This window comes from Sylvia atricapilla, chromosome Z, assembly GCF_009819655.1.
Source record: "Sylvia atricapilla isolate bSylAtr1 chromosome Z, bSylAtr1.pri, whole genome shotgun sequence".
NCBI classification, from domain to species: Eukaryota; Metazoa; Chordata; class Aves; order Passeriformes; family Sylviidae; genus Sylvia; species Sylvia atricapilla.
In genome coordinates this window covers 54,822,653-54,839,940 of record NC_089174.1, presented here as the reverse complement: position 1 = coordinate 54,839,940, position 17,288 = coordinate 54,822,653, and the positions used below count along the sequence as shown (strand labels likewise).

Genomic DNA, 17,288 nt, shown 5'->3' with positions numbered 1-17,288 from the left:
ACATGATAGGGAAAAAGAGACATGGGAAAGAAATGAGACACATTTTAAGCCAGTATAGAAATGCTGGCTTAAATGTCATTACAGGATAGCAGTTCTTAATGGTATACATAAAGATCTTCCTATTACCTGTTGATGCCAGTTACTGTCTACTCCCTGCCCTCAGTGGGGCAGCAGTCTCTGATTCTGATGCCCTGACTGCACCAGACTGCTCTTAGAGCTCTAGAGGTCATGTAGGAGTTGTTACATTGTGGGAGTTGTTACATCATGATGGCATGAAATAAAATAAAATAAAATAAAGGAAAAAAAAGATAGAGAGAATAGTGTCCTAAACAGAGATCAGACTCTAGTCTGGTTTCTTGATTTGTAATTCAGATCAGTGATTCTGGGCACCACAGTATTTTGTAAGTGCCTGCACACACAGCCCTTCCTTTAGATCACTCTCATGTCTAATTCTGCATACTTGGGAAATGATTGCCTATTTTGAGCACTGTCGTCAGAAACAAAAGCATTTGGTGACTCCTCTGGAATAGATAGTACTGTGGAGTCAGCTCTGTATTTTGGGACGCAGGTTTCTGTTGAGGTCAGAATTTGGGTTATAAATTTGCTTTAGGTTGCTGTTCTGTCAGTAGAGGGCACCACAGTTATGTAAATGCACCCACCTTTCCATCGCATACACCCATGGGAACAAATGTTAAAGAGACGGGCAGCACTATCATTAAGACAGATAAGGATTCTGCACCGATGAAGAATCTTGAATACAAAGACAAGCTTTTGCTCTCAGTGTGAGAAGCTCACTCTAAAAAGCACTAAGAAGTAAGAGATGTTGCTTGCTGTATGGTTAAGATCAAATACGGATTCTGCATGTAGCTAGGACTTAGGACAATATGAGTAGCAGACATTGCAACTTCCTTTATTTAACATCTCACTTTTTTTTTCATGATATCACATAATATTATTATTCCTAATATGAATTTTGTGCTGTTTTCTCTACTGTTGTTTTCTGTCAAGTCCTTACTTCCTAATCATATACTGTTACATACAAACACATATAATAGGAAAAAAGTAAAGGACAAAGGGGATGAATGAGAAACAAACAGTGTGGAGCAGAGAAAAACAGACAAGACAAAATGTGTTGAGCCTTCTGTTACACAGATGTGAGCACGGCATTGCCACTGTGAGCACAATACACATATAAAACAATGCTGAAACAAGTCACAGAAATGCACTGAAACTTCATGAACTCTTAATTGCATAAAAGACTTGAACAACAAATTATGATTATCTGAAATAATTTCTTAAAATTCGTCCCAGTCTTCTCATTTTTAAAAAATCAGCCAAACTACAGAAAGATTAACGTTAGTAGCTTTCTCCCTTCTTGGTTTGTCGTGTTTTATTTTGGTTGTTTTTTTTTTTTTTTCCCTCTAGGTTTGGACCTTCTCATTCTCTCAGTATCTCAGAAAAAGGATGTTGCATTTTCACTCCTTCTTGAGTTTCTTTAGACATGCACAGTTCCAGCAATACTGAAGAATTTTCATGTAAGTTTCCTGCAGCTCCACTGTATTTAAATTGTGTTTCTCCTACCTAGTTTCAAGATTTATAACATCAAATGGGAACTGCCCCAGCTTTATACAACAGCTGGAGATCTCTTCCAGCAATAACTATATGTAGCTGTGAAGGTCCTTACACTCCTAGTAATAGTGAAAGCCTATAAATATGTATTCACTTAGCAATTAGGCTGCCACTTTATAACTACTTCTATTTTCTGTATGAAATACTATGCGTAAGCAAATTAGCCTTTTTATTCTGGCATGAAAAGGCAAACTCATTATCATAACAGCATCTGAAAGCCGTTGGTACTGTTGATATTGCTGCATTAGAAAAAATGGTGTTTTCACAAAGCTGTATGATGTCACTGCATGCTGCGTTGCTATTAGACAAGAAAGATTATCCCCATTCTGGTCTTTGCATGAGAATGCAATGAAAATCTGCACCAGTTACGAAATGGTCAGGCATCATGGCTCCTTCAGTGCCAGAGACAAGAGTTTCTGGAACCTGAAGAGTTTTGCAAGATGTGAAAAAAACCACCATTAACATCCTGCTGATTGCCTTTACAGATCTGTGATGCAGATGATCAAAACACTGAAGAATTCCCTGGCTTTGCTGAAATCAGATCATATAAATCCACTTACATGAAGAGACATACAAGCCCTTCCCTGTTTGTGACTCATTGCTTGGTGTATGCTTTCCACTCAGGAGTTTCAGCAGGTTATTAGAAAAATCCTGTACCAGGGCGTGTGGGGGGTGGTGCCTCCACAAAGTTAATATTAGCATTCCCCTTAGAAAAGGAGAGCTTTAAGAGCTGAGCACACTGTGTGTCTGTGTATACTAGTACAGAGAACAAGAAGTCTGCAGATGTGTACCGTAGGCAGAGAGAAGCAGTAACTTTCACTGTTGCCGTGCGTACGTAGCGTGTCCAGTACTGAGCAGCGGGGATGTTCTGCAGCAGAGAAACCCTCGGTGCACCTGGACTCAGCCCTTCAGGTGTAACTGCACTCTCCAACAGCAGCCATTCTTCAGCTCTGAGATCGATGTTTTGTATCCCTTTCTTTCTTTCACTCTTTTAAAATTGAGGAAGTGTACAGATCCATGGGTTATTCCCATTTAAGTTTTCCACTGTGGTGTTTTGTTTTTTTTTCTGTTTTGTTTTGACATTTGTATCCTTTCTTTAATAAATATCTATGTTTTGTTTTTCCTTTTTTTTTTTTTTCTTTTTTTTTTTTTTTTTCTTTTTTGTCGAGAAACAGCACTTTCCACTAGATGGAGACAGGACACTGGATCACTTTGTCCTCCAGAAGGACACTGACAATCAGGAACACAAAATAAAGCCCAAACATGAGGAAACCCAGGATTTTATTCATCCTCCACTTGCAGGAAGCAATGGAGAGGATGACAAAGAGCAGCATGATGAAGAGGAGGACAATCGCGCAGAACAGACCATTGCTGCTGACTGTCACCGGGGCAAAGCTGTTAATCACAGCATACAGGAGCCATGGAAGAGGAAGGCTGTTAAGAAACAGAAAAATAATTTAAAACATTGCAGAACTCCAGAAAGGAGCACTAGGAAGTTTCTGGTGACAATCCAAAACACAACCAAAGGCCTCCTGCATAAAGTGAGGCAGGAAGAGTTTCAACTTATTTTCAACTCAACAATATAAATTGTAAGCTTTTTGGTTCTTGGGAAGAACACATGGGGTTTTTCCCCCCTCACTCCTCCACCAATTATACTGCAGAATTATATTTTCCTTGGCTGGCAAATCACCTGGCATCCTGTCTGTGAAGTGGAAAACCCCTTCCATTTGTTTCTAGATTTCACACCATCTGCAGAAGAAGCTATTTGCACTCTTTCCAAGAGCCTGCCTGACAGGAGGGTGGGTTGCATAGAAATGTTCTTGCCATGAAGAACTAGCACTCTGCAAGGCACTGCTTGCAGAATTTTGCTCTTAAATATCTTTGTTCACATTGACTGTATAAGCCTCTGTTAAACTGTGAACTTCAATTGAACTTCAGCTTAATTTCTATTTCTGTGTTTGCTGTCATTGCATTTCTCATCTCTCACACCACAGAAAGAGACAATATCCCTCTGCAAGATGTCAAGCTGAAATAAATATTTAAGACACTGATTGGAGCTTAGCATGCTTAGAAAGCATGAAGTGAGTTGTCAGAAGCTCACAACATTAAAACTTTGAATAAGCAGCTCAGGAGAGAATAATTTATTACAGCTGCAGTATTAACTACACCAGCTTACAGCTCAACTGCAATTTCTATTGTAAATGTAGCAGACAGGTCCAGGACAATACCATTTCCACTGGCAGGAAGATTAAACATTCTTTAAAAAGTAAGAAAGCACTGCAAAAGATAAATAGTTTTGTAATGCATCCTCTATACTTCAAGTTGGAGGACATGGCTTTCTGCATTTTACAGGTTTCCTGCATAAAGATATTTCAAAGACTTAATGTGTCTGGATTAATAGAAAAGTGGCCAAGTTTTTCTGCCATGTCTGAAGTACTGCCATCAGCTAACAGATAAAGTAAAGAAGATATTTACTATGTATTCTAACTTCAAGATCCTTTTTTGTACCTTTGTGCTGTTTCTGGTATGTTTTTAGCTGTGAAAACCAGGATCTCTTCCACAACCAGGCTATCTGGCACTGTAACTATGAGTAGACCTGTTCTTCTGTTTGTATGTGATAGCAAGAAACAACCAAAGATGCACAAATTGAAAGTAAGGACATAATTCTCAGTACCTCCATCCTATGTTGAAGATGGGAATGTGGGAACAAAGACAGCATTTAGTTGTGTATTTCCTGCACATTTTTGAAACACTGAGGCATAGATTACACTATTTCTGAACATGATCTACCTTGGTCTCAGAAGATCGAAAAAAGATTTGAATTATAACATTATGCCACAAATCATTACCCTAGAGCTGCCATGAAGCAGTGAAGTGTAAATAGAAAACTTCTGCACAATCTCATGTAGCTTCACATTGTCAGAGCTATAAAAAGGCTCCTTTTAGTTAACAAAGAATTGGTGTGTAATTTTGGGACTTGTCAGGTATAGAAAAAAGAAATTAATCACATGTCAACGGCAGCCTAAACGAGTTACACAAGACAATGATTTTCTGTTGTTATTACAGCAAACATGTTGAATACTGCAGAGGCAATTAATTGTTCCTGATCATCATTTATAAAGAAAGCTCTAATATAAGCACAATGAGTGGTAGCAGCAGCAACCTCACAAAAATATAAAAAGTTTTGAAATTCCTTTTCGGAACAATGCCCTTGCACAACTTTAATGTGCAATTCACTTGCCTAAGCTTCTCTGTAATATATCAAAGCAACGATTAGGCAACAAATTTGAAACATTTTTCACCTAGACATCAATATATTTCAGAGCACTTGCCACAGTAACACTGCATATTTGTGTCACTCTCCTTTTTAAAGATTGCTGCTTGTGGGCAATACCACAGCAACATGCTAAGAACAAAAGACTTTTTTAAAATAGACACAATTTTCTTGGTGTACAACTTACCCCACTGTGATGTCAAATATGTTGCTTCCAACAGAACTGGATACAGCCATGTCCCCCAGACCTTTGCGTGCTACAATAACACTGGTAATAAGGTCAGGAATGGATGTGCCAGCAGCAAGAATAGTCAATCCCATGATTTCTTCAGTAATACCAATGGTCTCTCCAACCTAGAAGGGTTTAAACGAAACCAGAAAAAAGTGTCCTGCAGTGAAGAAATGTTTTCAGCTGTCCTGGAGAGTACCAGGCAAGATCAGAGAAATACTAGTTTTCAGGGATTTCCCCATGTATCAGGAGAAAGGTAAGACTTTCAAATAGAAGCATAAAGTATTGACAGGCAGTTGCTGATGGTTTTTATGTCACAAGAATGATCAAGTCCTGTGGTCAGGCCAACCACAGCTCTCTGAACTACTTTCCATTTATTGAGTACTGATTTACTTCATCCATGTCTACAGCTCCCAAAACAAAGCAGCACCCAGCATGAGATAGATGGACTGTAATTAGAAATTATCTTTTACAGTGCAAAACATAATGCAGGGCTTTTATTTTGCACCAGTATCACCTCCTTACCTGGTGTGCCCACCAGACCATCAAGTAAGAAAAGAAGGCAATCCAGCTGATAGAGCCAAAAAAAGTGATAGGAAAAAATTTTCTTGATGTCTGAAACAGAAACAAGGAGAAACAGTGAAAACCTATATTGAAGGGTGACATGCCATACTCATAATCACTTCTCAATATGAGAGTGGCTCCTCATTTTTTCTGATGGCCTGATCTAAGCAACTGTTCTGATCATCACTAGATGATCAGAAATACCTGTCAAGAAAGAAATAGATGCCCTGACATTGGTATATACTCACCTATTCTTCCATATATTGGTATATACTCATTCTTCCAATTGCCTCAGTCATAAAATAAAATCTCCTAAGAACTTGTATGATGAATGTCAAGTTTGGGGTTGTAATTTTTATCATAATTTGTTACAACACAGTTTGAAAATGTGCTTAGCTCAATAGTGGCTTGACTTCTAAATTTATTAATAATTTCACATTTCTCAGAATTAATGTTTTTAAATTGCTTCAACAGATGCCCATATCTTTCCTTCCCACATTAGTAAATTTTTGCAACAAATTTTACAGTCAGTATAACAAAGGCTGCCATATGGCAGAGCTAAAAACATGCACACCTAAAATTTATTATGGCATTTACTCTGCTTTTGAAAACTACTCACTTTGCACAGAAGATATGTTAAGCACGTATTTTCCATGCTTCATTTTGTAGAGAAATTTAATGTTATAATGTAAAAATATGTAAAACATACTGTCAAGGCCCTTCAATAAATTAAAAACTCTGTGTAGCACTGAAGTAACTTAACTTTCGTTTTCACTGTCTCCCTTACTAGTGTCAGATTTGGAACAGACTGTGTTCTTGCAGCCAATGAATGAGTTAAATTCAGATTAATGACTTATTACAGTTTCTGTTCTTTCCAATCTTTTTCATTTTCTGTATTTCCTATTGACTAACTGAATCTATGTAACAAAAAGAAGTCAAGTTAACTGCTAAAGGAAGGAAACAAAACTGCAGTACTGCATCAGGCAAACACTATCTATATCAAATCAGTACTTAAAATTTAATTTGTCCTGTGAATGAATTCTATCAGTATTTCTTTATGGTCATTGAGCTTCTGAATGCAGATCTTACCCCAGATGATTTCTGACATGCAACTAGCAAAGTCCTACAAATTTGCATGAATAACCAGTTGGACTGTCTGTTGAAGTAAGTTATATCACTCTGAATGCCTTTTTCAGCTGCTGCTCAGTCCTGCAGTACTTCTTCCCATTTGGTTCTCACTAAATCCACTTCGACTCCCAATTTTTGTGCCCCCTTTCATTGCAGGTCGTCCCCCAGCTGTGTCTCATAAGAGCGTGGAGCATTCCTAGATGTTCCAGGAGTAGAGGGGATTGAAGGGCTTTCCCTCAATGTGACTTTTGCAGAGAAAATACTATTTGCTCTGATTCAGATTCTCCAAGCCATAATAAACTCTTCTTTTTTAGGGAGTTTACAGAGCTGCACAGCCAGCTTTTCTTATATAAGAAACTCAACAGGCATTGAACAGCTCCATATTTCAACAGGCATTGAAACAGCTCCACTTATCAGCACAGAACCACAGGGTGGCTGTAGACCAAGAGACGATCAGTGTATTGGGCTGTCCATTAGAGCTGGTCAAACAGAAATGTCACTGTAAATTGCCAGCTGAACCAGAAAACAATCAGAGACTGCAGACTTTCTGCTGATGTAACTGGAATGAGCTTGGGACATTAACTGATGTAAAAAGGGTAAAGTCAGCAATGGCAATTGTGCACACTCATCTACAGCATAGGACAAATGGAAGGTCCATATCTGCTCCAGCAGCAGGTGCAGCTGCTGGCGGTGCTACAGAGCACTTTCTCCCTGTGCATACTTTGCATAATGCTAAATGTCCTCCTGAAAACTGAGCCTGTGAACTAACATGACCTATACAATTTCACAACTGGATATACACAGGAGAACATTTTAAAAATGGTACAGATTTAACAACAGTACTAGAGGGATGGAACACCTCTTCCGTGAGGAAAGGCCAAGAGAATTTGGATTGTACAGCCTGGAGAAGGGAAGGCTTTGGGGTGACCTAATTGCAGCCTTCCAGTACCTGAAGGGAGCCTCTAAGATGGAGAGAGACAATTCACAAGAGCATGTAGTGACAGGACAGGAGGACTGAAAGAATGCAGGTTTAGATTGGACATTAGGAAGAAGTTTTTAGTACGAGGATGGTAAGACATTGGAACAGGCTGCTCAGAGAAGTTGCAAATGCCCAATCCCTGGGAGTGTTCAAGGCCAAGCTGGACCAGAATCTGAGCAACATGGCCTAGTGAAAGGTGTCCCTGCCCGTGTCATGGCAGGGGTTGGAACTGGATGATCTCTAAGGTTGCCATCCAACCCAAACCATTTCATGACTCTGTGATTCTAAACTCCCTCATAATATAAATAACTGAACTTCTGTTGGGTGAAAGAAGTGGTCCAGTAGGTGTTTTAAACAGATTACCCTTAAATTACCACCATGGAACCTGGAAACATCATTTTCATATTAATTCCACTACTTTCACAAACACCATTTTTAGAACTACTCAGGGTACTTTGGTTGATCTATTTCTTAATTGCTTCTCAACTCATTACAGAGTTACTTTTTTGAAAGAGAGTTCTCAATTTCTACCAAACCAGAAAATATGATAATGAGCTTATGATATTTAAAACCTACTCAGACGGACTTTTAAGTTTAAAATCAAAACTTTATATGCATTGGGAGACAGAAGACCTTAATTTGAAGGAAATATATTGATGGTCTTATAATGATCTGAAAGCAGTGGTAGCAGAATTAAGACTGATAGAAATAAATTAATCTAAATAGCAATTTCCTCTTTTAAAACTATGCATCTAGGACTTTTTTCCCACCATTCTTAGTAGTCAACTTTTCCAACTTTCAACATTTTTCATCTTCCTTTCATAGAAGCTGTGATCTTTTGGCAAGACACATGGTTAATGAGACAATGAAGCAATAAATAAACTTGTTGGACCTGGTCACAAAATCTGCACAGAGCACCTTGCAGAAATGCAATTTGAATGATCACAGCACAATACTCAAGATTTAAGCATACACTGGCTTAAGCAAAACCAATACAACCAGAGCCATACCGGTCAGTAATAGCTCTCTGATGGTGTGATTATATATACCAAGTGCTTCTTGCAAAACAAGGAGACACTGCCTATCTGAGTCAGACACCCATGGAATTTGGATGGCTAAGAATTACAAGTCAGTAACTTTGCAGCATGTGTACTCCTCGCCTGTCTTAGCTAATCCTCTCCCACTGAAATGAACTGATAAGCAGCAGTCCAAGATACTTTAATAGGCTTAACAGTTAAATTACTTATTTTAAAATGGGGAACATTTAAATTCTGAAAGGGCAAAATTTAAAGCTTGTACATTTTACAGGTGATGAAATAAAAAAATGGACTCCATAGATGCTTCCATATAATTTGCATATAGATGAAAATTTTAAAAAGCCATAATAAGAATGCTGATTCTTTTCTGTATGCTGGATTTTATTCCAGACTGTAACAGTAATAATCATACTTGTTTTGTAACTAGTTTCAGCATTCTTTTGAGATTTATGTAATTTCTACTTCCTAGCTCTTTGAAATACAGAGAGCTGCCAATTCTAAGCATTTTCCTAGAAGAATTATTCAGAGACAGCAGACAGCAGCACTCCTCTCCATCTTTTTCGGTAGTTGTGGTAGTTGCCTTGTAAAGACAGAGTGCAGACTTTATTAGCAATTGGCTCTTTTGCGGTCCTAGTAACAGATCTATGAGACAAGCCATGGCTTATTCAGTTCATATGCCATTTTTCTTTAACAAATGCAAAAGCGTTTTGTAGTTCCACTGTAGATTAGATGGATTGGTACTGTTCCTGTCTATCAGAAACTTTTTCTGATACATTTTTCTTGATACATTTCTATATATTTATTTAATGCCAATGTCTGAAAAACAGGGCTATAAACATCAAAAAATAATCCAGGTATGAAGGCTTTTCTTCTAAGAGCTTGATCCTGTAAGGTAATGTGTGCTAAATAATTTGGAAGGTAACTCTTTTAATTTTAGCCAGCATTATTACCAACATCTTTAACCTGAATGATTCACATTTGTCTCATTCATAAATGTATTTGCATTGCAAAGTTTGATCCTTTTTCACACTTAACAGTGCTTAACTTTGATTACTCAGAACCTTCTCCTCTAACTGGATCTGTACAGGAACATGCTGTCCTTGTCCCCTTGGTAACAGTGCATCTCTGTATGGCAACAAGTTGTAGCTCTTTGCTTGTACTGGGAATTTGCAGAAATAGACAGAACTCCCCCATATGGGTCCAGTGATGGCAGGACTAGAGCCCCAAGAGCCTTTTTTCAGGCATGTAATGCAAGGGGAGAGACAGTGGAGTAAGGTTATAATAAAAGAGGTGGTATTCAATATCTGCTTCTGACCTACAGGGGCACCTTGGTCACATAATTTTTCTTTCTGTCTTTCAATATCTGTTCCTCCAGGAGGTGGGCAATTACATATATAACCTTTACAGAGCCACTGGGGAAACAAACCATTAGTACAGGAAAAAAATACCCATTATTCAAAACACCTGAGCAAAAACTCAGGAAAAAAATTCCCCAAGGGCACATCTACCTCTGGGATATGCCAACAACATTATTAATGTTATAGTAAGGATTTTAATATATGCTGGCTTAATGTGAGCAGGTGTTATTAAGGCACAAAACACATTAAAACATCTCAGCTAGTCATTCAACTGACAGTTAGCTGAACTAATGCATAATCTACTCTAAGTATATAAAAATCTGCATATGTGTGCACCAGAGCATACATAAAAGGCATACATAAGGCAGCAGAATTTTGCTAACTTTATAACCAGAGACCTTGTCTATGAAATAATTTTTCTAGAGCTCTGGGTTTCACAGAGCTAAATGTATCTCAGAACAGTATAAATAAATGCAGCCAAACTATCTCCTTTGTGTGGAGATAAAATATACATTAGAAAAAAGCTCTAGATGGAAAGAAGAACTTACTGAAAAGTGGACACTCACAGAGGAAGTCAAAGGCTCCATATGGTCTTTAAAATCAGCATACAGCACACAAGCATTCACTTTATATATGCATATGCTAATCTGACCATTCTGATGCAGAATTTGGGTTTCTGACTAAAATTAACACACTTGCAAATTGAGCCCCTGATGGCAGGCCTATCTAAAAAGTCTACTTGAGTATTAGTTTAGGGATGCTTTAACTTTTATCTCACAGATTTCATTGAAAATTATTTTCTGATGCACATGCTGAGCTGTGATAGCAGGCATCATTTTTGTTAGAAACAGATTAGTGGGGATGGCACACAGAAATAAGTCAGAATATTTTGAAAACACATTAATGAAGCACACTTAAAATGTTAAATAGTTTATACAACTATCTGGTTGAATCTTTGACAGCAATGTTCAAAGTAAGCAGCTTGTCATATTGATACAGCCCATTACCTCTTCTGTTAATCTACATGTGATTACAAACAGCATTATTTTTTTCTGTATAAAAAACTACTCCTTTCAGTGAATGGAGTTATAAAACTCTGTTTTCCACTTGCCAATCTGGCACATACAACCATGTTTATCTTTTGTGGTTTGGCAGGGTATTTTAGCTGCTGGATGTCAGCATGGAGTTCTGTTGAGAATGGTTCTAGTGTTAATAACCACATGCATCACATGCTTCCAGGCAACTTGTCAAGATATTCACTTTCCAAAATTATTATTTACAAAACTGTTCTCATTTGTACAGTACAGAATATTGGATATAGCTACAGGCCTACTTGTATTACCTTCAGATTTTCAAAATACTGCCCATAAATATTTCTTGCTCATTTTAGAGCAAATTATGAAAAAAATTCCAAGGATTGTTTTGAATGACAAAAGGAGGGCATAAATTCAGAAATAAACAGTCTTGAAATTCATGTAGTATGTTCTCTGTGTTATGAAAACAGAAGTGATTTCCAGAGTTTTCTGGAATCTTTAACAAAAAGAAGTCTTAAAGATTGGGAAGGAAAAAGTGTCAGAAGGGAAAAAGGGAAAATGTCATTTTATAGTCTTTGGAACCTTTTATCTAAAACCAAGTCAGGGATCTTATTTTAGCTTCCTTCTTGCACTGAATTGCAGTTTTTCAGCGTGTGGGATGGGAAGGTTTTTCACTGTGTGTGAGGAGGAAAAAAGAATTCAGGGCGTTGATTTATAAGCTTATGTGCTGTGCATGCCTCTCTTGCAGCAGATTTAAACCCATTTTGATCCAGAAAGGAAAAGAGATTAAAACACCACTACTTTTTTTTTCAGCTCTTAATGCTCTCTCTTTTACTTTTGATGAGCCTTCCCAGTCTGGCCTATTTGTACAAAAGTGGTAAGCCTTGGTAACTTGTCAGTCTTACATTACTTCGAGCTGTGTTTAGGACAAAACTAGCAGGTACTTTGTACATGAAAGGACTTATATATCTCATCCTAGTATAAAAATGACAAGACTATGGGGAGGAGAGAAAGTTCTAATAGAAATTTAAGAGAAATGCATATCATTATGTTTGAACTACAAAAAAAATTTGAAATCCTTCACATGAAATCCTTCCAGTCATACCCTTTAGGGCACCGCAAATAGACAGATGTGCACCACTCATGTTCAGCAGAGATTCAGAAATACAAATGTGAAGGCCCCAAAGATTTTTTCAGACCATTTACTTTATGTCATAAAGTAGTGTTAATGCAATGTGAATAAAAAAAGTGAATAAAAATTATAATCTTTATAGAGCTATTACCAACCATATGGTTTATGACCAGTTGGTGATAAACACCCATTTGCCATTTGAAGATTTGAATACTAATGTTGTGGCCTCTTCAAAGAAGAAACCTAATAGCTCTAGTTCTTTCTTGGCATTTAACTAGAGAGCCACCCTTCTGTGCAGAACACACTGACTTACAACAGTTACTTACAGGTTTTCTGACATCTGGCAGGGTAGCCCACAGTGGAAAAACAATGGGTAACACAAGAAGATAGGTGACCTGCTTGCGTGGAGTTTCAGGCCAAGCCAGGCTGAGGGGCTGCTCCTCCTCATCCTCTTCATTCTGTAAGAAAAACTCCAGTGAGAAGATTATCAGCGTAGATGAATGAAGTCAGGGATTCTTTCGAGGACAGCATCATGTTTCAGGAAGAACTACGGCATCTGAAAACATTGCATTAACACTACACCTACCTAACAACATTAGCTAGGACACACCAAAAAAGACTTTGTCTGGACTGTGAGGTATCCCTACAGCACAGGCTGCCTGAGAATGCACAGGGTGTGGTGTCTCTGACAAGTGTTCTCTTGGCTCTTCCTTGGGATGTGGCCTAGCCTAGTCAGGGGTTTAGGCCTTGTCTGGGCTGCATCAAGCTTGGCCACACAGACAAGAGAAGAGAGAATATGTGCACATGTGTGCATGTGTGTGCACACACACAGAGACGTGCATCTTTATACATGCATATAAATATATACATACACACACATATATAAAATATATATATATATACACACACTTCTTAAGCTTTTGCAAGTAACTTTAGACCTTAAAATTAAATATTTATGCATATATATTTGTATGTATTGTCTTCTCCACAGGGAGACAGGGTAATTCAGGCACCTGTGGAGTTCTAGTGCTAAACTGCTGGGGTCAGACTGGGCTGGGGGCTCTGCCCATTCAAACTGCGAAACCATCCAGAAAGGATGGAGATGGCCCAGCTTCTCTGAGCCCCAACACTGTCACCAGGTTGTCCACATGAGGAAAGGGCTTATCCTTGACTCCATCCAAAGACTCTTGTGTTCAGATCAGTCACAACACAGCAGTGCTCCTAACAACTTGGTGCTAAAACTGAAGACACTCGTCTCCAATTTGTGTCACTGATTTTCACATTGATCCCTAGTCTCCATTTGTGTGTAAACTGCCCACCTGTCATCCCTGCTATAGAGTAGGTGTATAGGAACCCTCTCCTATGACAGAAAACATTTGGCTGCCACACACTTCTTTTTCCTTAGACTGCTTCTGCTAACAAAGTGGAGCAAGTATAGTAAGCATGATTCAGCCTTCTGCACGCATGCATTAAAATAACTTTTAAATTGTTAACATAGGTAGGTGATGTCTCCAGAACTGCACATAAATTGCAGAATCAGGAAACTGAAAAAATAGCCCAAACAATTCTTTCACACAGATATGTGTAATGCCAATGCTGTTAAAACTGTGGAAAGATTTCTAGAGAGCTCAATAAAAGCTAAAAAAGTCTGAAAAAGAGCACCCAGTAAAAACTATTTGACAACGTGAATGATATATGATGACTTTTTCAGGTAGTGTTTTTGGTTTTTATTTTTGAAAAAAAGATAACTGAGACATCTCCACCATATGCATGTTACTCTTCCTATAGATTTATAGTTGATTTCTTTTCAATTATTGCCCTGTATTAAGATTGCTTATGTAAACTTTATGACAATGCTATAAGAAGCAATCATTTAAATGATCACACCAGTTGTTCTTTTCTAAGCAAAAGAGCTATTGATGAAATGTCACCATATTTTGATACTGTTAATAACATTTTCTACTTACTGCTGATTTTGAAGAACTGATCTTGATTATTCCACTATTGTGAACTTCTGAATTGTTCATCTACCTGAACTGATCAGTACCTACAGAACCAAGCTCAGCTGTTAGATTGGGATCTTTCACTATGCAGGTACCACCTGACATCAGTGGACTGGAAGCAAATTCCTATTTACCTCTTGACACACTGACAAGTTGTAGCTACTTTTCAGTTGTGTGTTGATGTCAACCGAGGACAATATTTTGCTAACCCCTATACTTTGTGAAACTCCCAAGGTGCACAACTGTACAACAACAGTAAAGTAAACAGGTCATAATGGCTATAACAACTTAAAAAATTTTAAAAATGTATAAGCACAATTTGTAGCACTCAACACAGTACTTCAGAGGCTCCTGAGCAATTTAAGAGGCTAGCTTTTGCCTTTAGCTTTCACCTCTTCACTGAAGTGGACATATACTTCATTGCTGGAAATCTAATGAAGCCTGACTGTAGAGGAGCTGTGCTGGACGAGAAGTTTGTGAGGCAACTTCCCAAAACCAAAGCCATTCATTTTCCATTCTGGTAGATGCATGTAGTGTGGGAAAATCAACCTGAGACACGGGGTCAGCTTTGAAATATGATGATTGAGATAAAATTTGAGCACAAAAGGACCAGTGAAGGGTTGCCTAGGTAACTCTTTCTGAATGGCCTCTGTGTAATTCAATCAGCCAGCTCAGCTGGAATAAAGCTTTCTAAGTAACTGCTGCATAAACAGCACTGAGTGGCAATGTACTTCCTGAATTGCCATCTTTAGAGATTAGCCATGATTAACAATTATATTTAATCACAACAAAACTTTACATAGTTTGAGTTTGCACATGAGTATTAAAAATATCCAGACAGTAATGCCCATGTTGGTTCATGCAATACTGTGCCACTACATACTATAGTTCAAGACTGGATCTTGTTCTATTCTCATGTCTGTGTCAAACACCTCTGGGTGTGCAGAGGCAACATGAGTGGCTGTGGCAAAGAACCACAAAGAATTGCTTTTGGAGCTTGCCAGATGTCTCCTGAGAAACTGAACTGTTCAAGATCTTTTCACCTTCCACTTGTCCCATATAATCCTTTTCTCCAAGACAACTATCCCCAAACTATAAGGCAAAACACAAGCTCACAGTGCAGGCAAAACTTCTTCCTGCTAGCTTAACTCAAGGATACATTACAATGGTTGCAGAATGGATATTAATTTCCTATTTTGTAAATTGGATTTGGCGTCTGATTTTCAATGCTGACCTTCCAAAAATCAGTGGAAGTAATGAAGTTCAAATATTTGTAGACCTAGCTTCCATGAATTTCAAAGCAATTATCCACTGATGCTGATGAAAAGAATGGGAAATAATTTCAGGCAGCTCTAAAATCACATAAATGTGAGTGTTATGCTGTGGACTAGGCAGCAGTGACAGAAAATGACTCAGCATGGATTTATGGCAGAGATTGCATGCACTGTCTATGGCTCCAGCCATGTACATACTGAATATGCTCTATCACAGTTTGTAGAAACTAAGCCTGAAAATACAGTTTTATTTCAGTCTGTATGATGAAAACTCTGTACTTGCAGTATTCAGTATGATTATATTCTGCAATGCTAAGAAGAAAATGTGAACATGATATATACCCAGGAATTCAATTGCCTAAACACATATGATGGTACCATTTTAGATACCTTCTGGTATGTGCCTTGACCCCTGCATGCTTTAACAGAAGTAAAGAATATTCTGCTCACTTTATGACACACCTGCCACCACTGTGCAAAGATCTCCATTTCTTTAAGGCAGCTGAAGTGCTACTACCTACCCATCTCCACTCAAAAACTCATTCCCTGCTATGTCTCTCTAACTAATTAACTTAAATGATACTGGCCTGGACATATGAGAAAGCTGCATCACCTGATGTGATAAAATCTGATGACAATGCATTAGAAAAAAACTGCCATATTAAATCAGAACAAAGGCAAATTTACACCAGTACCTTGCACTGGTCAGACATAGGCATTCAGAGACTAAGTATTGGAATATGGCATATTTTTTTGTCTTCCACAAATTCATAGAACCATTGCAATATTTAGGCTAGACAAGACACATGAGATCATCAAGTCCAACCATAAACCTAACACTGCCAGCTCCATCACTAAACCATGCCCACAAGCACCACACCTAAACATACTCTCACCTACACATATTCTAGATACTTCCATGGATGGTGACACAATCACTTTTATGCTTGATAACTGATCTGATGCTTGATAACCCTTTCCATGAAGCAATTTTTCTAATATCTGATCTAACCTTCTCTCACACATGTTGAGGCCATTTCCTCTTGTCACTTGCTACTTGGGTCAAGAGGCTGACCCCTACCTGTCTACTCCCTCCTTCCAAAGTGTTGTAGAGAGCAATTAGGTCTCCTGCGAGCTTCCTTTTCTCCAGGCTGAAAACCCCACCTCCCTCAGCTGCTTCCCACAGGACTTGTGCTCCAGACGTATCACCAGCTCCTTTGTCCTTCTTGGACACAACTCCAGCAATTCAATTTCTTTCTTGTAGTGAGGGGCCCGAAAGTGAACACAGGACTTAAGATGTGGCCTCACCACATCAGTGGTGATACAGGGAGAAAATCACTGCCCTGCTCCTGCTGGCCACATTATTGCCACACAAGCCAGGATGCCACTGGACCTCTTGGGCACCTGGGCACACTGCTGACTTGTATTTATTTGCTGTTGGCCAGCACAGAATCACAGCTTCATAGAATAGTCAGGGTTGGAAGGGACCTCTGGAAAACTAGACTAAATGACCCCCAGGTCCTTTCCCACCATGAAGTTTTTCATCCACTCCTCCCCAGCCTGTAGCATTGTTTCATGGGGTTGTTGTGACCCAAGGGCAGGCCCCAGCATTTGGCCTTACTGAACCTCATACCACTGGCCTCAGGC

The 17,288-nt window shown here is 38.6% G+C and overlaps 1 protein-coding gene across 2 annotated transcripts in view; it reads right to left on the bottom strand.

The window, feature by feature from the left end:
* Positions 1-1,378: 1,378 nt before the first annotated feature.
* Positions 1,379-17,288, bottom strand: part of SLC24A2 (solute carrier family 24 member 2) — a 106,836-nt gene continuing 90,926 nt past the window's right edge. For both annotated transcript variants that reach the window (XM_066339988.1, XM_066339989.1), the window contains 4 exons: positions 12,691-12,822; positions 5,658-5,747; positions 5,091-5,257; positions 1,379-3,063 (listed from right to left, as the gene is read on the bottom strand). In XM_066339988.1, the coding sequence (XP_066196085.1) occupies positions 2,814-3,063; positions 5,091-5,257; positions 5,658-5,747; positions 12,691-12,822 (639 nt within the window). In that variant the 3' untranslated portion in view covers positions 1,379-2,813. The remainder of the gene's footprint in view (positions 3,064-5,090; positions 5,258-5,657; positions 5,748-12,690; positions 12,823-17,288) is intronic.